Consider the following 22500-nt stretch of genomic DNA (forward strand, 5'->3'; position numbering starts at 1 on the left):
ACTAACGACAACTCACTTACGTCCAGTGTCATCTCATGGGTTGAGGTCGACTTGAAATGACACGCCAATCTTCCCTGTTGACGGCTTGCTGACTGCATTCGGCTGCCGACAATCCTGTCCATGTCCTCACATCATCTATCCAAGTTCTTGCTGGCCTGCCTCTTCCTCTTTTCCCCTCAACTCTACCCTCAAGAATGTCCTTGTTGACAGTTTGATGGCGTCTTAGGTGTCCAAAATACCTTAAATACCTTATTACAACTCACTAAGCGGTGCAAAAACCAAATAATGACAACTGCCAGTCCTTTTGGATTTCAGTATCAGGCTATAACATAACGATGACTACGCTGATACTGACCAAAAATGACGTCAAAATGCCAGTCTTTTGCCACAAAAGAAAACAAATCGTGAGTTGTATTCAATAGTTCAACAAATGAAATAACTTGTTTCCATGAGCTCTACTAACGACAACTCACTAGGCGGTGCAAAAACCAAATAATGACGTCAAACTGCCAGTCCTTTTGGATTTCAGTATCAGACTTTTACATAACGATGGCTACGGTCTCAGCCACCACCATCATAATGTTATCCTTACGTCACCATTTACAATAACAAGACTTTCTGCGTTATATTACATTTAAGCCCACTTCAAATCAATCTTTGTTCTGAGAATCGAACAGGCAAACAAGGTAAACATTAAGTAAACGTGACAAATTAGAGGGAGCAGGAACTGGTGTAATATTAAGATATGAAAAAGTATGTATGAAACAGTGCCAATCAAAGCAAGAAAGAAAAATACAAGAAAAGAAAATCATCCCAAAAAATCAGTCTTCCTCGATTGGGAATCGAACCTCAGACCTCCTCAGTTGTTGAAAAAAAAACATCCCAAAAAATCAGCATCCTCGATTGGGGTTCGAACCTCAGACCTCCTCATTTGTTGAAAAGAAAAACATCCCAAAAAATCAGTCTTCCTCGATTGGAATCAACTCAGACTCCTCAGTGTTGAAAAAAACATCCCAAAAAATCAGTCTTCCTCGATTGGGGTTTGAACCTCTGACCTCTTCAACCACTGAGGAGTTCTGACTTTCGATGATCCCCAGTGCAGGAAGACTGATATTTTGGGATTCTTTTTATTCTTCTTGTATTTTTCCTTCTTGCTTTGTCTGACACTTTTTCCTCTCCAGATCTTGATCTGAAACAAATATATAGATAGTTCGAATATGACGTCACTCAGGTCTTTGTTATTGTTTTTTTTTGCCATCCGCGTTTATGAGTAATGCTCACTGAACTGTATTAACCCGACTATAAACGTTCATGTATACACACAGTTTTGTGTGCTGGTCTGTTATACTTCCGGATGGCAATGTTATGAGCTATTTAGCGAAGCGCATACTATCTGCTTCAGTTCAGTGAGCATTACTCATAAACGCGGATGGCAAAAAAAAATAACAAAGACCTGAATGACGTCATCTTTGAACTATCTATTGTGGGGTGTGTCAATCTAGTCCAGTTTATGGAGCTAGAATCCCATCAGCAGTTAAGCCCGAAATAGAACTGGAGCCAACGTAATAGATGGATCGACCAATCAGAAGAACAGGATTATTGTGTGAAGTGCACGTTATCAGTTGAGATTATAACCTTTTATCGTTCGTTCTAACAGCAAAAATGTGATCCACTTTCTCAATACGGCATTATGCCGGGGTGGACCAAATGCAGAAAATTTGCTTTTACCTCTGATAGGGGAATGCGTTTGTGTCCGATTACGTCCCTTGGTTGTATAAAACACAGTAAAAATTAATGATGAGGACTATTCACATAAAAAGGGCTTGATTATTTCTCTGACTGATCAAATCTCATACATTAAACAGAGCAGAGAAAACAATAACAGTTTCTCTGAGCCGGCTCTTGGCGTTGACATCATAAAGTAAAAGCCTGACACTGACCAACAAATGACGTCAAAAGACAAGTCATTGGTCACAAAAGAAATCACATCGTGAGTTGTATTCAATAGGCCCAACCAATTGAATCACTTGGAGAAATACTAACAACAACTCACTACACGGTGCAAAATCCTAGAAAATGACGTCAAACTATAAGTCCTAGTAAGTTCGAGTATCAGGCTATGTTGGCAACAAATCTTGTCACAAATCTTGTATTTAGATTGGTAAAAAATCTACTGGGAAAAAAGTCACGTTTGTGTGGCACCTTGTAATTTTGACACTGTCACTGATCAAGAGAATGAAAGAAGTTGGAGACGCATTCACTCAATACAATGATATTTTATTTGAATAGGGCAGAGGTGTTGTGACGTCACAACTTCCTCTTTTCCGGTTCAAAAATCATTGGAAGTGTGTAACCAGTCCTCAACTCAATGTATAAACAATGGATAGGTACATATTGAAATACAACGTGGCATAACTATTGTAGGAGTAGGATGTACGTATAGACAGATTCTTATAATTACAGGGCGTAAAAGAGCGAGGATCGATGATCTTTATTGACAACCAGCATTTATTTAGGCTAGAAAATAAGATGCCACCACTCTGAAACCAACCAGATGATCAGTCGCACAATGTCTGTATCCAGTCCTCAGGAAGACTGCCTTTACACTTCCAATCAGATGGGAATCAGTATTTTGATATCACACTTTTGTTCCCTAATACTGTATTTCATTAAGTAAGATGAATGTAGTTTCATAAACTAACTTAATCTCAAATTTGTAATTTTTAGATATTTTCACTTTAAATTCAATTTTAGGAACTGGTTCACCATGATTTAACTCGCATTGGGGAAGAGGGGGGGGGGGGGGGTCACAAATGGTCGTAGGTGTTATGATACATAATGTTGACAATATGCAAACATGTCAACAACCACTGCACTGCCATGCTCTGAAAAAAGCGATAAAACAATAATAATAATAATAATAATAATAATAATAATAATAATAATGATAATATAATAATAATAATAATAATAATAATAATAATAATAATAATAATAATAATAATAATAATAATAATAATAATAATAATAATATAGTAATAATATAATAATATAATAATAATAATAATAATAATAATAATAATAATAATAATAATAATAATAATAATAATAATAATAATAATAATAATAATAATAATAATAATTCCCTTCATTCATTTTTCTTTAGGGTCTAATCGAAGAGAAGACTGGAATAACCCAGGGGTCAGCCGCAGTGCAGCGCCGCAAAATGAGCTAAATCTAGGTATCTTGCTCAAGGCCATACAACGCGGCGGTTAGTCGAACTCGGTACCTTTCGGGTACGAAGCAAAGACTGTACCGCTGAGTCACGCGGCTGTTGTATTGATCTAAAAAAAATGAAGCAAAATATTATGGTCCATTGCAACAATGTAAAACTAGGTCCATAATTGGATTCAGTAGTCTGATGTCACGCCGCCCGGCAACGGCGGCCATCTTGGTTCTAAACAAAGAAAATCATTACTTTTTATTCTTCATGCTGGCTAGAACTTTTCACATGCCTTGTGATCAGAATGTGTAAAAGTCAAAACATGATCAAATTTATGGGGGTTTTTCCTCTGGATACGCTTTTATGCTCGCCGGAGAAATATTTCATACGGGCGTCCGCCATTGTTCCGATAGTTTAGAGCCAGTGTTGCTAAGTTACCATGCGTCATTAGGAAGGAAGTGACGTTACGACTATTGAATCCTATTGGGTTCGGATGTCAGACCAGCACAATATTATGTACTCGACGGTTCAAGAGCATTATGGTCTCTTGAGAATCAGGGCACATTTATAACGTGTTGTGGTTTTTATGGTGGTCCTCGTTAGGAGGTAATGAGATCAGCTTTGATGCTTCCTAATAAATTATATTATTATTCTCGGCAAATGTTATAGTTATAGTTATAGTCTGATTTATGGCAGTAGGGGTTGGTTATGGTAATGATGATCATGAAGACGATGAATTTTCTTGTTGTTGGTGAAAGTGATGGTACATATGATAATGTGCCACTATGTGGTCTAGTGGTATGACACTCGCTTTCGGATCGGAAGGTCCTGGGTTCGAGCCTTGTTCGGCGGCTAGTTGAGTGCATGGACAAGACTCTGTACTCACATTCTCTCACCGTACTCAGGTGTAAAATAAGTACCTGGCCGAAAAAATTCTAATATCGCCTAACAGGCATCATGTCACGTCCTACATTTTAAGTGTTGCTGTTGGTCAGGGACCCATTGTAAAGCGCTTTCAGTGGATATTGTGCTATATAAAAGCTCACTTTCTTTTTAAAAAAATGATAATATTGTTGCTGCTTCTGCTGTTGGCTCTTACTGCTTCGTCTAATTTTGATAATGACGAGAGCGAGTACGGTGATACGGATACTAGTTATTAATATCCGCTGGGAAATGTTTTATAAATCTGAATTTATGTAGATTAAGCTAAACAAATATATTATACTTGCTGTTTTTGCAGTTAAAAGCCAATCTGCCATTTCATTAGTAAAAGCCAATCTGCAGAATCACCGATCAAAATGCGCTCCATAGGCAATACGGAAATATGTATTCCCCACACAAGTGTATAAAATACTAATGAGTGCAACTAATTTATAAAAACAATTAAATACATTATAGGGAATAAAGGAAAGAAAAACAAACATGCCCAGAAATAAATGTGAAATATTATAGGCTAAGTTTGTCTATTTGTCTAGTTACAGCCAGCTAAGGAGTTCTGGACCCTTTTCACTAACGCGGAATAGCACCTCGTCTCTGAATCTAGTCAAGGACTTGATAAAAATCGGATTTTATGTGAGCTGACCAAACAAGTTCCAGACTAAAATCATGGCACCTTCGGACTAAGTTTGGCCAAGTTTTAGACATGTGCTGAGACCGGACTTCAAGCTTAGTCTGAGAATAGTTACAAGGTACATAATAGCGTTGTCAAGATAGCAGCTATTTTTAGATTGAGAGAGCTTTGATTCGGAAGGAAAATACGTCGGTTACGAATGACAGAGGCAAAAAGTATCCTGTTGCTTTTGACACGTGGTTTTAAAAACTGTAAGATAAGTGCAGGCCGTCGAAAGTACACATTTTTGTGAGTAAAAACGTTTTAAAAAAAACTAATCTAATCAGCTCGTGAGTTGCGAGAGAACGAATACTCGAAGTGGAAGGGTTTGCCTCAGAGAACAAAAAACCACCCCCCCCCCAAAAAAAAAAACAAAAAAACCCAAAAAAAACAAAAAAACAAAAAAAAACCAAACCCCAAAACAAAACAAAACAAAAACAAACAAAAAACCGGATTAGAAAGTATGTATAGCGGAGACAAAAGTTACTCTGTTGGCCTTATAACTGGCTGACATAATGTAATTCATCAGAAAACATTTTCTCTTTTAATTCGTTGTATTTTTTTTTTTTTTTGGTTCAATTTCTTTGAGTTTCAATGATACTTTCATTGACCTAAATATACTATTGACAGTCGACCATGGGCATCATTGTAGTCTGATCAATCGACATCAAGTTCATGGCAAAAGTAAGTTCAAATATGAAACTGAACAATACATTATCTATACCGGATGTGTTGCTAATTTCCTCTTTGGAAATCTTTTGCGTTGAAAGTATGTAGGCTGGTATCTTACCTGCCATCGTGTATTAGAAAGCTTGATGTTACCAGCATAAAATAGCCGAATTCTTCTTCTTCTTCTTCTTCTTCTTCTTCTTCTTCTTCTTCTTCTTCTTCTTCTTCTTCTTCTTCTTCTTCTTCTTCTTCTTCTTCTTCTTCTTCTTCTTCTTCTTCTTCTTCTTCTTCTTCTTCTTCTTCTTCTTCTTCTTCTTCTTCTTCTTCTTCTTCTTCTTCTTCTTATTATTATTATTATTATTATTATTATTATTATTATTATCATCATCATCATCATTATCATCATCATTATTATTATCATTATTATTATTTCATCATCATAATTCATTAATATCATTCTACACCGTCTTCCTACAGAAATCTTCAAAACCAGTCTAAAAGTCCCCGACATGAATTCATACGACAGGCATCACGGTCAACCTTTTGTCCACAAAAAGACAATTCCAACTCCGCACATTGACCACTGAACCCAAAGAGGCATCGATGTCGTAGTAAAGTCTCTCTACTGTCATTGGTCATTAACTGCCATTCATCTGGCTTGCAATTGCAAAGCATGCACCCACACTTATACCCGAAAAACCGAAACGAGACATTAAATGCTGAGGTCTCTTATTCCGACACAATTGTCATTGTTGTGACTGTTGTCTTGACAACCAACATCGCTGCCAGCCTCTTTCTGAATATATTGCTAATGATCATTTTGCAGGTGAGTAAAAAATAAAAAGAATGTACGAATCAACGTTCATTTTGTCATTTACAGGCTTTTATTTCGAAGTCTGTGTGTAGCCTAGAATAATGATCATAACAATAATAATAATGATGATGATGATGATGATGATGATGATGATGATGATGATGATGATGAGGATGATGATGATGGTGATGATGGTGATGATGATAATGATGATGGTAATGATGATGATGATGATGATGATGATTATGATGATGATGATGATGATGATGATGATTATAATAATAATAATAACAATAATAATAATGATATTAATAACAACAATAATAATAATAATAATGATACTACTACTACTACTACTACTACTACTACTACTACTACTACTACTACTACTACTACTACTACTATCTACTACTACTACTACTACTACTACTACTACTACTACTACTACTACTAATAATAATAATAATAATAATAATAATGCTAATGAAAATAATAATGATGATAATAATAACAATAATAATAATAATAATAATAATAATAATAATAATAATAATAATAATAATAATAATAATAATAATAATAATAATAATGATAATAATAATAATAATGATAATAATAATAATAATAATAATAATAATAATAATAATAATAATAATAATAATAATAATAATAATAATAATAATAATAATATTATTATTATTATTATTATTATTATTATTATTATTATTATTATTATTATTATTATTAGGAAGAGGAGGAAGGAGAAGAAGAAGAAGAAGAGGAGGAGATAACAACTCTGACACCGTACGCGGATCTAAATAAAAATGAATATTTTGTGTTTCCACCAAAGTTGATCAATAGTGAGGCATTTATCTCACCCGCGTAATAATAGAGAAGGTTGAACGTGTCAACACACCATCTCGTCACTCATTGAGTAAAAACATATGTGTATTCGGAGTCGAATGAACAGAGACGAAATAAACCAAAGCACATACATACATTTTATGTTGAAAAATAATAGATAGGAGGCTGAATGATTAAAAAAAAATAAAACCAGATAGAGAGAATGGGTATAATTTATAGATAGTTCGAAGATGACGTCACTCAGGTCTTTGTTATTGTTTTTTGCCATCCGCGTTTATGAGTAATGCTCACTGAACTGTATTAACCTGACTATAAACGTTCATGGATACACACAGTTTTCTGTGTTGGTCCCTTATACTTCCGGATGGCAATGCTATGAGCTTCTTAGCCAAGCGCATGCCATTTATACTTGTTCCATAAAGTCAACCAACACTGCTGTTTATAATTAAAAATCTTTTAACAGGAATATACTTCTGGATCAAATGTATGTATAGATAGTATGCACTTGGCCAAGAAGTAGAAGCTCATAACATTGCCATCCGGAAGTGTAACGGACTAACACACAAACTGTGTGTATCCATGAACGTTTATAGTCAGGTTAATACAGTTCAGTGAGCATTACTCATAAACGCGGATGTCAAAAAACAATAACAAAGACCTGAGTGACATCATCTTCGAACTATCTATAGATAGAATGCGCTTGGCCAAGGAGTTTACAACATTGCCATCCGGAAGTATAACGGACCAACACACAAATTCTTTGTAACCATGAACTTTTATAGTCTGGTTAATACAGTTTAGTGAGAACAACTCACAAACGCGGATGGCAAAAACAATAACAAAGGCCTGAGTGACGTCATCTGCATACTATATATAGATAGTTCGGGTTATTCAAGTCTTCCCTTGGAATAGACCCTAGAGACAAATGTCCCCTACAGAATAAATAAAGGGAATTTTAATTATTCTATTTTATTTATCTTGTTCATCCCGACAAAATACGAGAGTGGAAGGGCAACACTGCCCAAATAGCTACAAGGGTGGTTGGACAATTTGGCCCAAACAGTGAAAAGATTGTTTGGACGCTAAATAGCTAAAGATTTATTTGCGGAATTTCATGATAATAAAAACTGACAAAAAATCAACAATGCACCGAGCGAAGCTCGAACCCAGGACCTTCCTATCCGAAAGCGAGTGTCATACCACTAGACCACATAACCGCACTATTTAATGGGGAGGGGTACATTAATTTGGGTTGTATGACCTGCTTTAAAGCAAACACTTGCATGGAGCTGATTTTGTAAGACAATTATTAAAAACTTAATTATGTTGATAATACTGTCTGTATTGACACAGATTATAACTCTCCGTTCTCCCATCTCCATACCTCGATACATCTCGCCTCTCTTCACTCTCCTTTCTTTCACCTTTCGTTCTCAGATTGACACATAGATATATTGATAGAGAAATATAGAAAGGTAGACACACACACACACACACACACACACACAGACACAGAGAGAGAGAGAGAGAGAGAGAGAGAGAGAGAGAGAGAGAAAGAGAGAGAGAGAGTAAGGTAGAAAGAGAGGTAGAGAGAAAGGTATGGATAGCAAGGTAGGGAGAGAGCAGTAGAAAGAGAGAAAGAGATATATAGGGAGGAGAGAGGTACAATGAGAGAAAGATATATATATATATATATATATATATATATAGAGAGAGAGAGAGAGAGAGAGAGAGAGAAAGAATGAAAGAGATAGAGATAGAGATAGAGATAGATAGATAGATAGATAGATAGATAGATAGATAGATAGAGTAGAAGAGAGAGAGAGAGAGAGAGAGAGAGAGAGAGAGAGAGAGAGAGAGAGAGAGAGAGAGAAATGACAGATCAATGTGATCTATTCAGTAGCCTGATACTGATTGAATGGAGGAGCTTGTCTATTCACTAAAATAGATGTTGAATCATGTCTCATTAACCTTTGAGGTTGTTTTATACATGGAAAGATGGGGGAGAACTTGATTTATATCGATACACACACACACACACACACACACACACACACACACACACACACATCCGTGTTTTTGAATGTACGTGAGAACATCATTCTGTATAATGCATGTTTTTGTGTGCGTGTGTGTGTGTGTTGGAAAGAGTGTGTGGGCGCGTGTGTGTATATGTGTGTTTATGTGTATGAGAGAGAGAGAGAGAGAGAGAGAGAGAGAGAGAGAGAGAGAGAGAGAGAGAGCTCATGCCTTCATAATAAGTAAATATACAACTCCAAGCAAATAATAGAATAAGATGAATAAATAAATGAATAAAGTAAAGAATGAACAGAATGAGAAATTAGAGGACATATATAATATATATATATTATATATATATATATATATATATATATATATATATGTTTATATATAAATATAACACAGATCGATATACTGGGAAACCACATATTTACATAATTGGATAAAAAGCTTTATGTTTTCGATTAAACTACATCCATTATGCTCGCTGTCTGGCAACGTGAATAAAACATGTTAAAAGCAAATGTGAATAGTGTAGATATGTAACATGTCGCTTCTATCACGTACTATGTCGGGTGACTCGGAGACCGACAACTCAATCTAATGTTTAAATGATTTAGAAATAATATGGAATTCTACCTTTTGAACTCGAAGGAAAGATAATTCATTTCTACAATTGACTACATTATCTTTATCAAAGCCTCATGTACGTACTGCAAATTCAACTAACAGCACCTGATCATTCACTTCAAATAATACCATTTTGAGGAGCCAGGTCACATCTCGTGTTTTCATAATATTGAGCTATGCAATCGCCATCAATGTCATTTAGAAAAAAAAAACCCAAAACATACGGACAAACAAGCAAAAACAACAGCAACAACAAAAAAAAAAAACAATTTTTAAAAAACCAAAGAGAAACAAACACCTCCCCCCCCCCCCCCTTCTCGAACAAAAAAAAAAAAAAAAAAAAAAAAAAAAAAGGAGAAGAAAAAAAAAATCAGCAACAATTGCCGAACTCTAAAAATACACATTACAAAAATTTGGCCAGAAATCTCGTCCTTGAAATGAGAATGCATCTGGAGTCCATTTCAATCCGGTCAAATGTGAATTCAATTTATCATGTTGTTGGAAACACTGGTCAAACATTGGTCTATCAGGTGTTTGAACTTAACTCTCATCACGTTTTGTAAATGAAATTGAGGTCACTCGGGTCTTTGTTATTGAGTAATTTCATTTTTGTTGTTGACTGAAGAAGGGTTTTGAGGTCGAGTTTGATCTTAACTCTCTCAGCGATCCTTTTCAGTATTCTCCCAAAATGGTTGGCTCACCCAGCAAAAAAAAAAATTAAAAAAATAGATTTTTAAAAACTCAAACAAGCTCTCTACAAAACAACTTTATGTTCTTATTACTTATACAAATATCATTTTTCATTGTGATGTACAAAACAAATCTGAATAAGAAAAATGTATATTGTGTCGTAACAAATGTGACGATTTTGCTGCAAATGCTAAGGGGAGGGTTAATGGGGAAATCATTATCTTATATGCGTGCACTCCAGTCGGTTTAGAGATGTACTCGATGGATCTTAGTTTTATTCTCAACGATTCCGTATAAAATCATTCTTATCAATATGTATAAAATCAAATGAATGTATAAATCGATATTACTATAGCTGGGATCGAAGTCATCAGAATTATTCTTTTTTTTTAAAATACTTTTACAATTGCTGACATTAATAATAATAAATCTTTATTGTCCTAAAAAAGTGGCAATTTGTCATTTGGTTACACATTTATAACAATACAATATTGACATAGACACACTCACACAGATGCACACTAGTAACATCGTAGTCATCGAAAAAACGGCATTAACGCCTCCGACTAAAAGCAAAAGGTTGCAAAACTGCAATTTAAAAAAAAAACACATAAAATATAAATGGTTGACTTGTTTCGTTGATGACTGATCGATATCTCGTGTGCCTGGGGAAACATTGACCTCGTACTGTGATGTCAAAACTGTTCAGAGTTGCAGTTAGATACGATTATGATACTATAAAACGAAACTAGCAAAGGAAAACACGATTTTTTTGGCGAACTGTCGTTTGTTTATGATGATTTAAAATACCCTTTTGGACCCAAGACCAATTATTGTAGGGCAATGCCATAATCTACCAATCTCCACAAGGGTCTGATTTAGATTGCAATTATCATTAAACTTGTAAAAAAATAATTCACAATTAACTGATCAAACTTACCTTAGAGTTGTAAGAAATTTCGAAAGTTGTGATTAATGTTCATGTAATGAAAGTGAATTTAAATGAAAAGATCAGAAATAAATGAAATATTATGTCTATGGCATTCATAATCTTTTATACTAATTCTAATCTATAAAACACTCAAACTTAATACCAGTTAAAAATAAATATGAAAATAAACCATAATATCTATATTCAGTTTTCATTATCAATATTTCTACAACATAATACCATTTTGAGACGTCATCTCGCATATTATTACTCCATGGAATGCACGGGCGATGACGTCTAACGCCTAAGGGCTTGGTTACACGATTCTTGTATTTCTGCATTTGCTTTTGAAATTCTGAGCATGTTCCCAATGTCGTTGTGCAACCTTGGGAGCGCATATAAAAAAAAAAACAAATAAAAAAAAACTTAAAAAAACTTGAGCTTTTATATAGAGCCATATCCACGAAACGTGTTCAAAGCGCTTTACAAGGGGTCCCTGGCCAACAGCAACACATAACATGTAGGACGAGAAAATGTGAGTAAAGATCCTTTATCCAAGGACTCAGCTATGCGCCGAGCGAGACTCGAACCAAGGACCTTCCGATGCGAAAGCGAGTGTCATATCACTCGACCACATAATAGCCGCACAAGGAACCGATTTCAAAATTTCAAACACAGTTTATGAATCTTATTGATCATTTCCGTCCAAAGACCTGACCTCCATTATGTGCGGCTACGTGGTCTAGTGGTATGACACTCGCTTTCGGATCGGAAGGTCCTGTGTTCGAGCTTCGCTCGGCGCATAGTTGAGTCCTTGGAAAAAGGCTCTTTACTCAAATTTTCTCACCGTACTCAAGTTTTCAATTGAGTACCGGCCGTTAGCAGCGTTGCGTCTGTCGGAAAAAAAATGTATTATCGCCTAATAGGCGTCATGTCTCGTTCTACACGTTACATGGTGCTGTTGGTCAGGGACCCCTTGTAAAGTGCTTTGAGCACGTTTGGTGGATATTGCGTTATATATAAGCACAAGTTCAAGCTCACGTTCTATCATTATCAAAATAAATTATTTTTTAACAGCGATTGGTCCTCGCATTTAATGATTTGTCATAAACCCTCGCCTTACCACCGATATATAGTATGCAGATGACGTCACTCAGGCCTTTGTTATTGTTTTTGCCATCCGCGTTTGTGAGTTGTTCTCACTAAACTGTATTAAACCAGACTATAAAAGTTCATGGTTACACAGAGTTTGTGTGTTAGTCCGTTATACTTCTGGATGGCAATGTTGTGAACTCCTTGGCCAAGGGCATTCTATCTATAGGAAAATTGTCACATTTATTACGATTCAACCAACAGTTTTCTCATTCTAATTTCTCTTGTACATCACGAAATGTAAAGAAATGCTTTGATTACATCTATAAATACGAAACACCGTGTTGTAGACATTATTTTATTTTGCTGAACAACATTCTGTATAGAATACACTTGTTACTTTTTCGTTTGATTAGGAAAAGTCTATTTTTGTGTTGGGTCGGTGTGAATTTTTTTTTTTGGGGGGGGGGGGGGGGGGGGGGGGATTCTAAAAATGAATGGTAAAGAGAGAGTTAAAGAATCATCCTCGTTTGTGCTCAAGATATCATTACGCGTAAAAGCGACCTGCACAAATTATTTACAGGTCTGATAGCCTGTGAGGCATTTATGGGCTTGATTTGACACTGTTGTAACGGACGATATATTTTTTCCATTCTCAATATAAACAATGAGACCGTAACGATTCCTGAAAATAAGTACCTACACGTCGGTCAAAATAATTGTGATATTACCAGATATGTGCCGGAGAGACGGAAATTTGAACTGCTCCCTTTTTTTTGTTGAGCTTTATATAGCGCAATATCCACTAGATGTGCTCAAAGCGCTTTACAAGGGGTCCCTGGTCAACAGCAATATTTAACATGTAGGACCGGACATGACGCCTGTTTGGCGATATTACAATTTTTCGGACAAAGACAACGCTGTTAACAGCCAGGTACTCATTTTACACCTGAGTACGGTGATTGAATGTGAGTAAAGAGCCTTTTCCAAGGATTCAACTATGCGCCGAGCGCGAGGCTCGAACCCAGGACCTTACGATCCGAAAACGAGTGTCATTCCACTAGACTACATAGCCGCAGATGTTACAGATGATAACTCTTAATATTTTTTCTATAGTACTCGTAAAATCAGGTTTTTCTTAAACCAAAGGGGTGAAGAGACAACGATCAAGACAATCCATACTAAAAGCGCCTTGAGTACGTTAAGTGGATGATATGTAATATACATTTTAATATTTAAAAAAACAACAACACACTATGATAAGATAATAAAGGATTTTAAAGTTTAAAAACATAAATATTCCTCTCCTCAAGGAAAGCATTTAATGTTTAGTCACGTTATGTGGTCTCCTTACTAAAACTAATTTGGGTGTGTCTTTTTTACGAAACCCGCCGAAACCCAGTCCCAGGTTCACTACCCAATGGTGTACACTTCCCTGAGTTCCAGGTTCACTCCCCACTGCTACCTACTTCCCATAACTTTGTCGGGATTCGTCAGGTTTCGTCGGGTTTCAGCGGGTTTTGGCGGGTTTCGGCGGGTTCCGGCGGGTTTCGTAAAAAAGACACACCTAACTAATTTTACTTTAAATAATATCTCACTGCTCTCTTTTATCCCAGAATTCGCCCAGCCTAAAGACACCGCCCAACACCAACCTCCTCAACATCTGCATCAACAACTTGCTTCTCTGTGTCGACATGCTGATTTGTGCCTTGTGTATCTCCTTCAACTCCCTAGCATTGCCATCAGAGAGAAGCGATCTTCTTTCAGGCGTCCAGTTGTTCTTGACTTATAATGGACTGTTCCAATACTGGGGTAGCTTCGCCAGTATAGGATATTACAGGTTGGTGTTGTTCTATTGTTTCTTCTTCTTCTTCTTCTTCTTCTTCTTCTTCTTCTTCTTCTTCTTCTTCTTCTTCTTCTTCTTCTTCTTCTTCTTCTTCTTCTTCTTCTCTTCTTCTTCTTCTTCTTCTTCTTCTTCTTCTTCTTCTTCTTCTTCTTCTTCTTCTTCTTCTTCTTCTTCTCCTCTCCTCCTGATGCTCGCCATTCTCTTTCTTCCTCCTTTTCCTATATCCCTCTCTCTCTTCCTCTCTATCATCATCCTTATCATCATCATCATCATGATCATCATCATCATCATCATCCCCATCAACATCGTCATCATCATCCTCCTCCTATTCCTCTTCCTCCTCATAATCATCGTCGTCATCATCATCATCATCATCATCATCATCATCATCATCATCATCATCATCATCATCATCATCATCATCATCATCATCATCATCATCATCATCATCATCATCTTATTATTATTATTATTCTACCTCCTGATCCTCCTCTTCCTCCTCCTCTCTCCTCTCCTCTCTCTCCTCCTCCTCGCCTCCTCCTCCTCCTCCTCCTCCTCCTCCTCCTCCTCCTCCTCCTTCTCCTCCTCATCCTCCTCCTCCGCATCCCAAAGCTCCTGCAACGATCTCATTTTCATTTTGTTAATCTCCTTCCTGTTATTTCCACACCGAACTGTAAATTAGAAAAAAAAATCGAAGAAAAGAATCATCACGAACTAAAAAGAAGAGAATGAAACAGTTTTAAGCAATAGCAAACTCGCATCAATACATTTTAATCAAACACGGATAAACTCCATGCTCAAAATATTAAAATAGTCGGTAAAGTGCAAGATGCATAAATGTGACAATCGTCTCTAAATGGTATAAGATGGGATTAAACCCGATTCTTTAAAAATGTATATAAAACACAGCATCTAATATAAAAAGAATATCCAGCAAACGTGCTTTACAAGGAGTCCCCGGCCAACAGCAACACGCAACATGTAGGACGGGACATGACGCCTGTTAGGCGATATGACAATTTTTGTCGGACAGAGACAACGCTGTTTACGGCCAGGTACTAATTTTACACCTGAGTACGACGAGAGAATGTTCTTTTCCAAGGACTCAACTATGCGCCGAGCTAGGCTCGCGCCCAGGATCTTCCGATCCGAAAGCGAGTGTCATACCACGAGACCACCTAACGTGACTAAACATAAATGCTTTCCTTGAGGAGAAGAACATTTATGTTTTTAAACTTTAAAATCCTTTATTTTCTTATCATAGAGTGGATAAAAAAAAAAGAAAAATTTATATTGCATATCATCCACTTAACGTACTCAAGGCGCTTTACAAGGGGTCCCAAGCCAGCAGCAACACTTATCATGAAGGGAGAATTTCAACGTGTCCACCATTTCGATGCGTCACTCAAGTTCTCTCCAAGTGTTTTTGAGAATTTCTTCGCTGATTGATTCAACTGCCATCAATAAACGTTAAACATATTGCCCTTTCTCCACACCATCATAAAATGTCTCCTCGGAATACCACGAAGGGATATAGATAATTCATCAAACAAGATGTCTGATATCAACAGAAATCACTCAAGGTGTCCAAGTGAGCAAATGCGTGGTTAATAATCTTGCCCCAAAGAAAAAAAAACAAAAGTGCCTGAAGCAGGGCTCGAACCCGGACCTCCGAGTCACACTGCAATGCCTTAACCACTCGGCCACTTCACACCTATAAGGCAACAAAAAAAAACCCAAGAAAACCAAACAAACCCCCCCCCCCAAAAAAAAAAAAAAACAACAAAAAAAGACAAACAAAAAACAAAAACAAAAAAACCCCAAAAAACCCCCAAACAAACAAATGATTTCTTTATGAACTGAAACAAAAGTCATAACGATATCTCCATTAGTTTCAGAACAAATCCGATTTATTATTATTGGTTTCAGACTTCTGGGACAGCGTGTATAACAAACCACACTTCGACTGCCGACTAGCACTGGATTTCTAATGACGCCCTATTTGCCGATTACTTGAGACCGTTCAAATCAAAATGAGTAAAAATGCGTAGAAATATTATGCCCCGAGCGTTAACTGCCTGTCAGTGTGTACTCATAATATAAAAACATGAAACGTGTAGTAAATTCCTATTGTCAATAAATATAATGAGACTTGGTCGTTTCTAAACACCCGCACGGAAAGGCAGTTTAATATTAGGGACTCTCGCTTTTTTGGAATTCCGGACGTGTTCCTAATCATTGCACTAGATAACGAGTCATCATCATCATCATCATCATCATCATCATCATCATCATCATCATCATCATCATCATCATCATCATCATCATCATCATCATCATCATCTCTGCCATCACTACTGCAACCATCATCACAACATTATCATCACATCCACTAACTTAGAAGTATCATCCTCATTTTCATCATTATCATCATCACCATCATCATCATCATCATCATCATCATCATCATCATCATCATCATCATCATCATCATCATTATCATCATCATCATCATCATCATCATCATCATCATCATCATCATCATCATCATCATCATCATCATCATCATCATCATTATCATCACCACCATCTCTATCATCACTATAAATGACATCATCATCGTTATCATCGTTAGCATCAGCATCATTACCACCACTTCTACCATCACTACTGCAACAACCACTACAACATTATCTTCATCATCATCATCATCATCATCATCATCATCATCATCATCATCATCATCATCATCATCATAATCATCATCATTATTATCACCACCATCCTCAACATCATCATCATCATCATCATCATCATTATCACCACCACCACCACCGCCATCATCATCATCATTATCATCACCACCACCACCATCATCATCATCATCATCAACATCATCATTATTATCATCATCATCATCATCATTAGCACCACCACCACCGCCATCATCATCATTATCACCACCACCACCACCACTACCACCATCATCATCATCATCATCATTATCACCACCACCACCACCACCACCATCATCATCATCATCATCATCCTTATCACCACCACCACCACCATCATCATCATCATCATCATCATCCTTATCACCACCACCACCACCATCATCATCATCATCATCATCATCACCACCACCACCACCACCACCATCATCAACATCATCATCATCATTATCACCACCATCATCACATCTATCCATTTTCACCAAGGCAACATTAGGAGCGTTGGGACAATCTCTCAACAGCAAAACGATAAGATATTATTTATTTTGAATTTAGGTTCGAATGAGATTTCCCTTGCCTTTTAAGGGTTAAATTCATTAAAGTCAACTGCAATTATTACTGGTTTCTGCATACCCTAGCGTGCAATGGACCTCAACAACTAACATTATCATCTTTATTAACCCAATTTTGAAATTCCTCTTTTGGGCTTCTTTTGACATTAAAATAGATAAAAATTCTGACGTTAGCCTCATTGTAGTCCTAAATCAACACGATATATACAAGACTTGACTGAAAGTTTTGACGCCTATTGAATATTTCGGATTATTATTATTATAAATTACGTTGGATTCATCTCTATAAACTATAGACGTCTACATCAAAATGTGCGTTATATTATTCTTCTATTAGGTCACAAATATTGTTTAGCTGCAATTTCTTGTATTTCTTTTTTTTTTTTTTTAAAGAAACCCTTTTACAATTTGTCGGTCGAATAATTCACATGACAAAGTTATGCAATAAACAAGAGTGCTGTGACCGAGTAAATTCACATAAAAAAAAATAATGCAATAAACACAGTGCTTTGACCCAGTTCCTTTTTTAAAATTCCATTTTGGATGGATCATCATAATATTACCTCCGTTTGTATTCATTGTGAATCAAATTGCAGTTTTTCCCCCCATTATGTCATTGTTCATGCTGTTTACCGCTTCGATCATCACGTAGTTGTAACATTTGCTGCCTGTATATTTGCTCATATTAGCAGCTCTCAAATCTGAATGAAATAATGGGCCTGTTTTAACACTCTTTTAACTCTCTCCTTACCAGCTATTTTCAGAATTTTACTCGAAATTTCACACTCACCCCACACAAAAATATATTTTTCAAACAGAATAGTGACGAGTATATTCTATATTTTGTTCAGAAACATGATGTCTGCAACACAGTGTCCAGTTTTTATGGCTATAACCATAACAAAATGAAATCAGAATAAGAAAATTGTTGGCTGCATCGAAACAAATGTGACGATTTTCCTATGGGTGGTAGCGTAGCTCAGTGATACGGTCTTTGCTTCGTACCCAAAAGGTACCGAGTTCGATCACCCACCGCTGCGTTGTGTGGCCTTGAGCAAGTCACCTCGCCCTAGCTCAATTTGAGGCGCTGCACAGCGGCTGACGCCTGGGTTATTCCAGTCTTCCCTTGGAATAGATCCTAAAGACAAATTTCCCCTTGGGGATGAATAAAGTGAATTTTTTTTAAGGAGAGGGTTAATGGGCAATATTTTGAGTTGGTTTGAGAGCATTTACATATTACTCCATTACAACAATGAGCCCAAAACAGTTTGGGTTATCAGACGTGAAATAAGTATATAGGTCAGCTGCATTTCATCTTTGAAGGGCAAAAATCAATACTTTAACCCTCTCCTTACCAGCCATTTTCAGGATTTTCCCCAAAACTTCACACCCAACTAAAACAAAAATATATTTTTTATCACTCAAACACAATAGCAGTAATTTCTTGCGATACACAATTTCTTTACCAAAACATTACTCTACAACACACTGTTCATTTTCTTAAAATTTAACGATGTACAAAATAAATTTGAAGAAGAAAAATGTTGGTTGTATCGCAACGAATGTGACGATTTTCCTATAGTTGGTAAGGAGAGGGTTAAATCAAGTTGCTACCATTTCCCCCGGCGACAGTTGATTAGTCGCCAGTTGCCACAGGACTCTGCACAGACATACGTATGATCTTCTTTATGTAACTTTGCGATGTGATTGTTTTTGGACGTTGTCGTGGCTACCATGGCAACTATTATTTATGAACCAATAGAAATTAAAGATTCTTAATTACTTTTAAGCAAGAATAGATTGTGATATGGATTCAACGTAGATATTCCTAGAGGGTAATCAATACACTCGTGAATTTCAATCCCGTGTACCCGAGCTTGGTAGTAGCTACATCGGAATTCCCATCAAATAAATGTGACCCATCGTTTCAAACATTTCATGTTTAGAGAAATAAAAGAATGGATTTATTGCAAGAGTGTTTTGTATAAGTATGAATATAATAGTTTTGAAAAAAAAAAAACCCAATAACCCCAAACTCCCCCCCCCCCCAAAAAAAAACAAAACAAAAAAAAAAAAAAAAAAAACCAACCCCAAAACAAATAAACAACAAACTGAAAATAAATGAACAAGAAAATAACGAAAAGCAAAATTATAGTCCATACACGAAGCGTTTTTGGGCTCCAAACAATTTCTTCACTCAATAACAAAATCAGGGAAATTTCGTCATCTTATTAACCGACAAGAATAAGTGCCAAATATTCTTTGCAGTTTTTTATTTTGGATTTAAAGTGATGTATTGGCGTTTTTACTGGATCTTTCTGATGTTAAATTTGAAGCATCAGATTTATCTCGTTCTGAAGCATTTAATTACATATTAGGCTGGTACTCTTCCATTTTCTGATTCACTTGGCAAAAAGTATAAAACACGGATATCTCTCTTTTACTTCAAATGCCAGCAAATAGATGGATAGATAGATAGATAGATAGATAGATAGATAGATAGATAGATAGATAGCTAGCTAGCTAGATAGATAGATAGATAGATAGATAGATAGATAGATAGATAGATAGATAGATAGATAGAATAGATAGATAGATAGATAGACATATAGATAAATAGGTATATATAGTTATATATGTATAAAATATAAAATATATAAGGTCATTCACATTTTTCTGCCGATAGAGTTGTTTCAATGGCTTCCATATCGTCAGTCGGCAATTATCCGTAGTGTACTTCTTTATCTTTAATTGAGTTCGATGTTGTTTGTCTTCGTCCTCATTCCTAACTCCGATAAGTATGTTATTGGTTGGGAGGTGATTAGTGTTGTTATGTTGTGGTTGGTGTGCTGTAGTGCGTTCTCATTGTGTGTGTGTGTGTGTGTGTGTGTGTGTGTGTCTACAAGTACCCACCAACAATTATATATATTATATATATATATATATAATATATATATATATATATATATATATTTATTTGTGTGACCCCTCGTCTCAAAACGGTATTAAGTCGGGATGATTAAGATGTTGAAAATGGAATTTGTAGCCAGAAATATCATGATTAAGTTGAGTTTATATGCTTTATAGAGGAGGAGGAATATCATATTTTACTGTGCTAAATACCAATGTGTCATATTTTTTTTACCAGTTTAACTATAATTTGACTTTTTAGCAGCCGGTCCATCCCGACATAATACCGTTTTGAGACGAGGGGTCATATATATATATATATATATATATATATATATATATATATATATAAATATATATATATATATATATATATATATATATATATATATATATATATATATATATATATATATCTACCACGATATTGCTGTCAACAAGTACAACAACTTTTCCATGTTCCACACAGTCCTGATGTTGGCCATTCAGGCCTGGAGCATCGATTGTGGACTACAAAAATAAATTCTATTAAAAATCGTGATCCATGGTGTTATCAACATGTCGAGCACTCTCTACATAACACAATTAAATATTATATATATATCTTCTTAACTGGTAGTGAAATATTTCTCTTTTCCACCTCTCTCTATCTCTCTCTCTCTCTCTCTCTCTCTCTCTCTCTATATATATATATATATATATATATTAATTTATATATATATATATACATAATATATAATATATATTATATATATATATATATATTTATTATATATTACATACACACACAGACATATATATATATATATATATATATATATATATATATATAGAGAATGAATAGAAGATGATAGAGAATAGAGAGAGAGAGAGAGAGAGAGAGAGATAGATAGAGAGAGAGAGGAGAGAGAGAGAGAGAGAGAGAGAGAGAGAGAGAGAGAGAGAGAGAGAGAGAGATGGAGGAGATATATTTTTCACTACCAGTTAAAAAGATGTTTTCATTTTTATAACCAGTGTTGAATATTTGTAGCGGTGATGTCAATCGATATTTGAAATCAAACTTTTCTGGCTCTTGGGAGAATATATTATAAGCTGTCAGAGTACGGATGATTTTTCTGTATAGATACGATGTAGAGAATAATCTAACGACTTTGTTAGACTCAAGGCTCCGTCTCTCTACTAGTCCATCACCAAAATATCATTAAATGGGTCTAAATGAGATTTTACAGAAAAAGGCCTACTGTTGTGATATAAGTAAAAAAAAATTAGAGGAGTAGTCCTTCAGAGTTATGAGGACCATTGAGCCCGAGTTTATGACGGTCTCTGTAGCATGAAACAGACAATAGCAATTGCTTGTTACCCTTTCGATAGGATGCTAGTTTATTGCAAAGTACTTTCCGCCAGATCTAGCAGACCCAGCGACCAAATCACAGCTGGACGGACAGGAGGAGGGGGATGAGGGACTAGGGATAGGTTTTGGGCCCCGTTTGAAGTGAGTCTGCTATCAAGTGAGCTATTGGCCCCCCTTTTGTGATATATTGTGATATAGGAGTTTTATTCGATACCAAATTAAACATGTCTGCCCATGTCACTAATGTAACTAGATCCTGCAATCTTTACCTTAGATCTATTGGTGCTATTAGAAGGCTTCTTGATATTGATACTACTAAACTTCTTGTGGTCTCTTTGATTCTTACCCGCCTTGATTATTGCAATAGCTTGCTCTATGGTTGTGATAATAATGTCATTAATCGACTCAAAAAGATACAGAACAAAGCAGCTCGATTGGTAACGTTATCTAAAAAGCGCGAGCATATAACACCGATTTTGGAGGACCTACACTGGCTACCTGTAAAGTTTAGGATTGAATTTAAAATACTCACCCATGTTTTC

The 22500-nt window shown here is 35.9% G+C and overlaps 1 protein-coding gene across 1 annotated transcript in view; it reads left to right on the forward strand.

Moving 5' to 3' along the window:
* Nucleotides 1-22500, forward strand: part of LOC144967177 (uncharacterized) — a 41018-nt gene that overhangs the window by 2475 nt on the left and 16043 nt on the right. The window contains exons 2-3 of the mRNA XM_078904103.1: nucleotides 5979-6327; nucleotides 14161-14384. Of these exons, the coding sequence (XP_078760229.1) occupies nucleotides 6175-6327; nucleotides 14161-14384 (377 nt within the window). The 5' untranslated portion in view covers nucleotides 5979-6174. The remainder of the gene's footprint in view (nucleotides 1-5978; nucleotides 6328-14160; nucleotides 14385-22500) is intronic.

This window comes from Berghia stephanieae, chromosome 3 (genome assembly GCF_034508935.2).
Source record: "Berghia stephanieae isolate SIO BIC M18660-M18661 chromosome 3, UCSD_Bste_1.3, whole genome shotgun sequence".
In the NCBI taxonomy this organism is placed as follows: domain Eukaryota; kingdom Metazoa; phylum Mollusca; class Gastropoda; order Nudibranchia; family Aeolidiidae; genus Berghia; species Berghia stephanieae.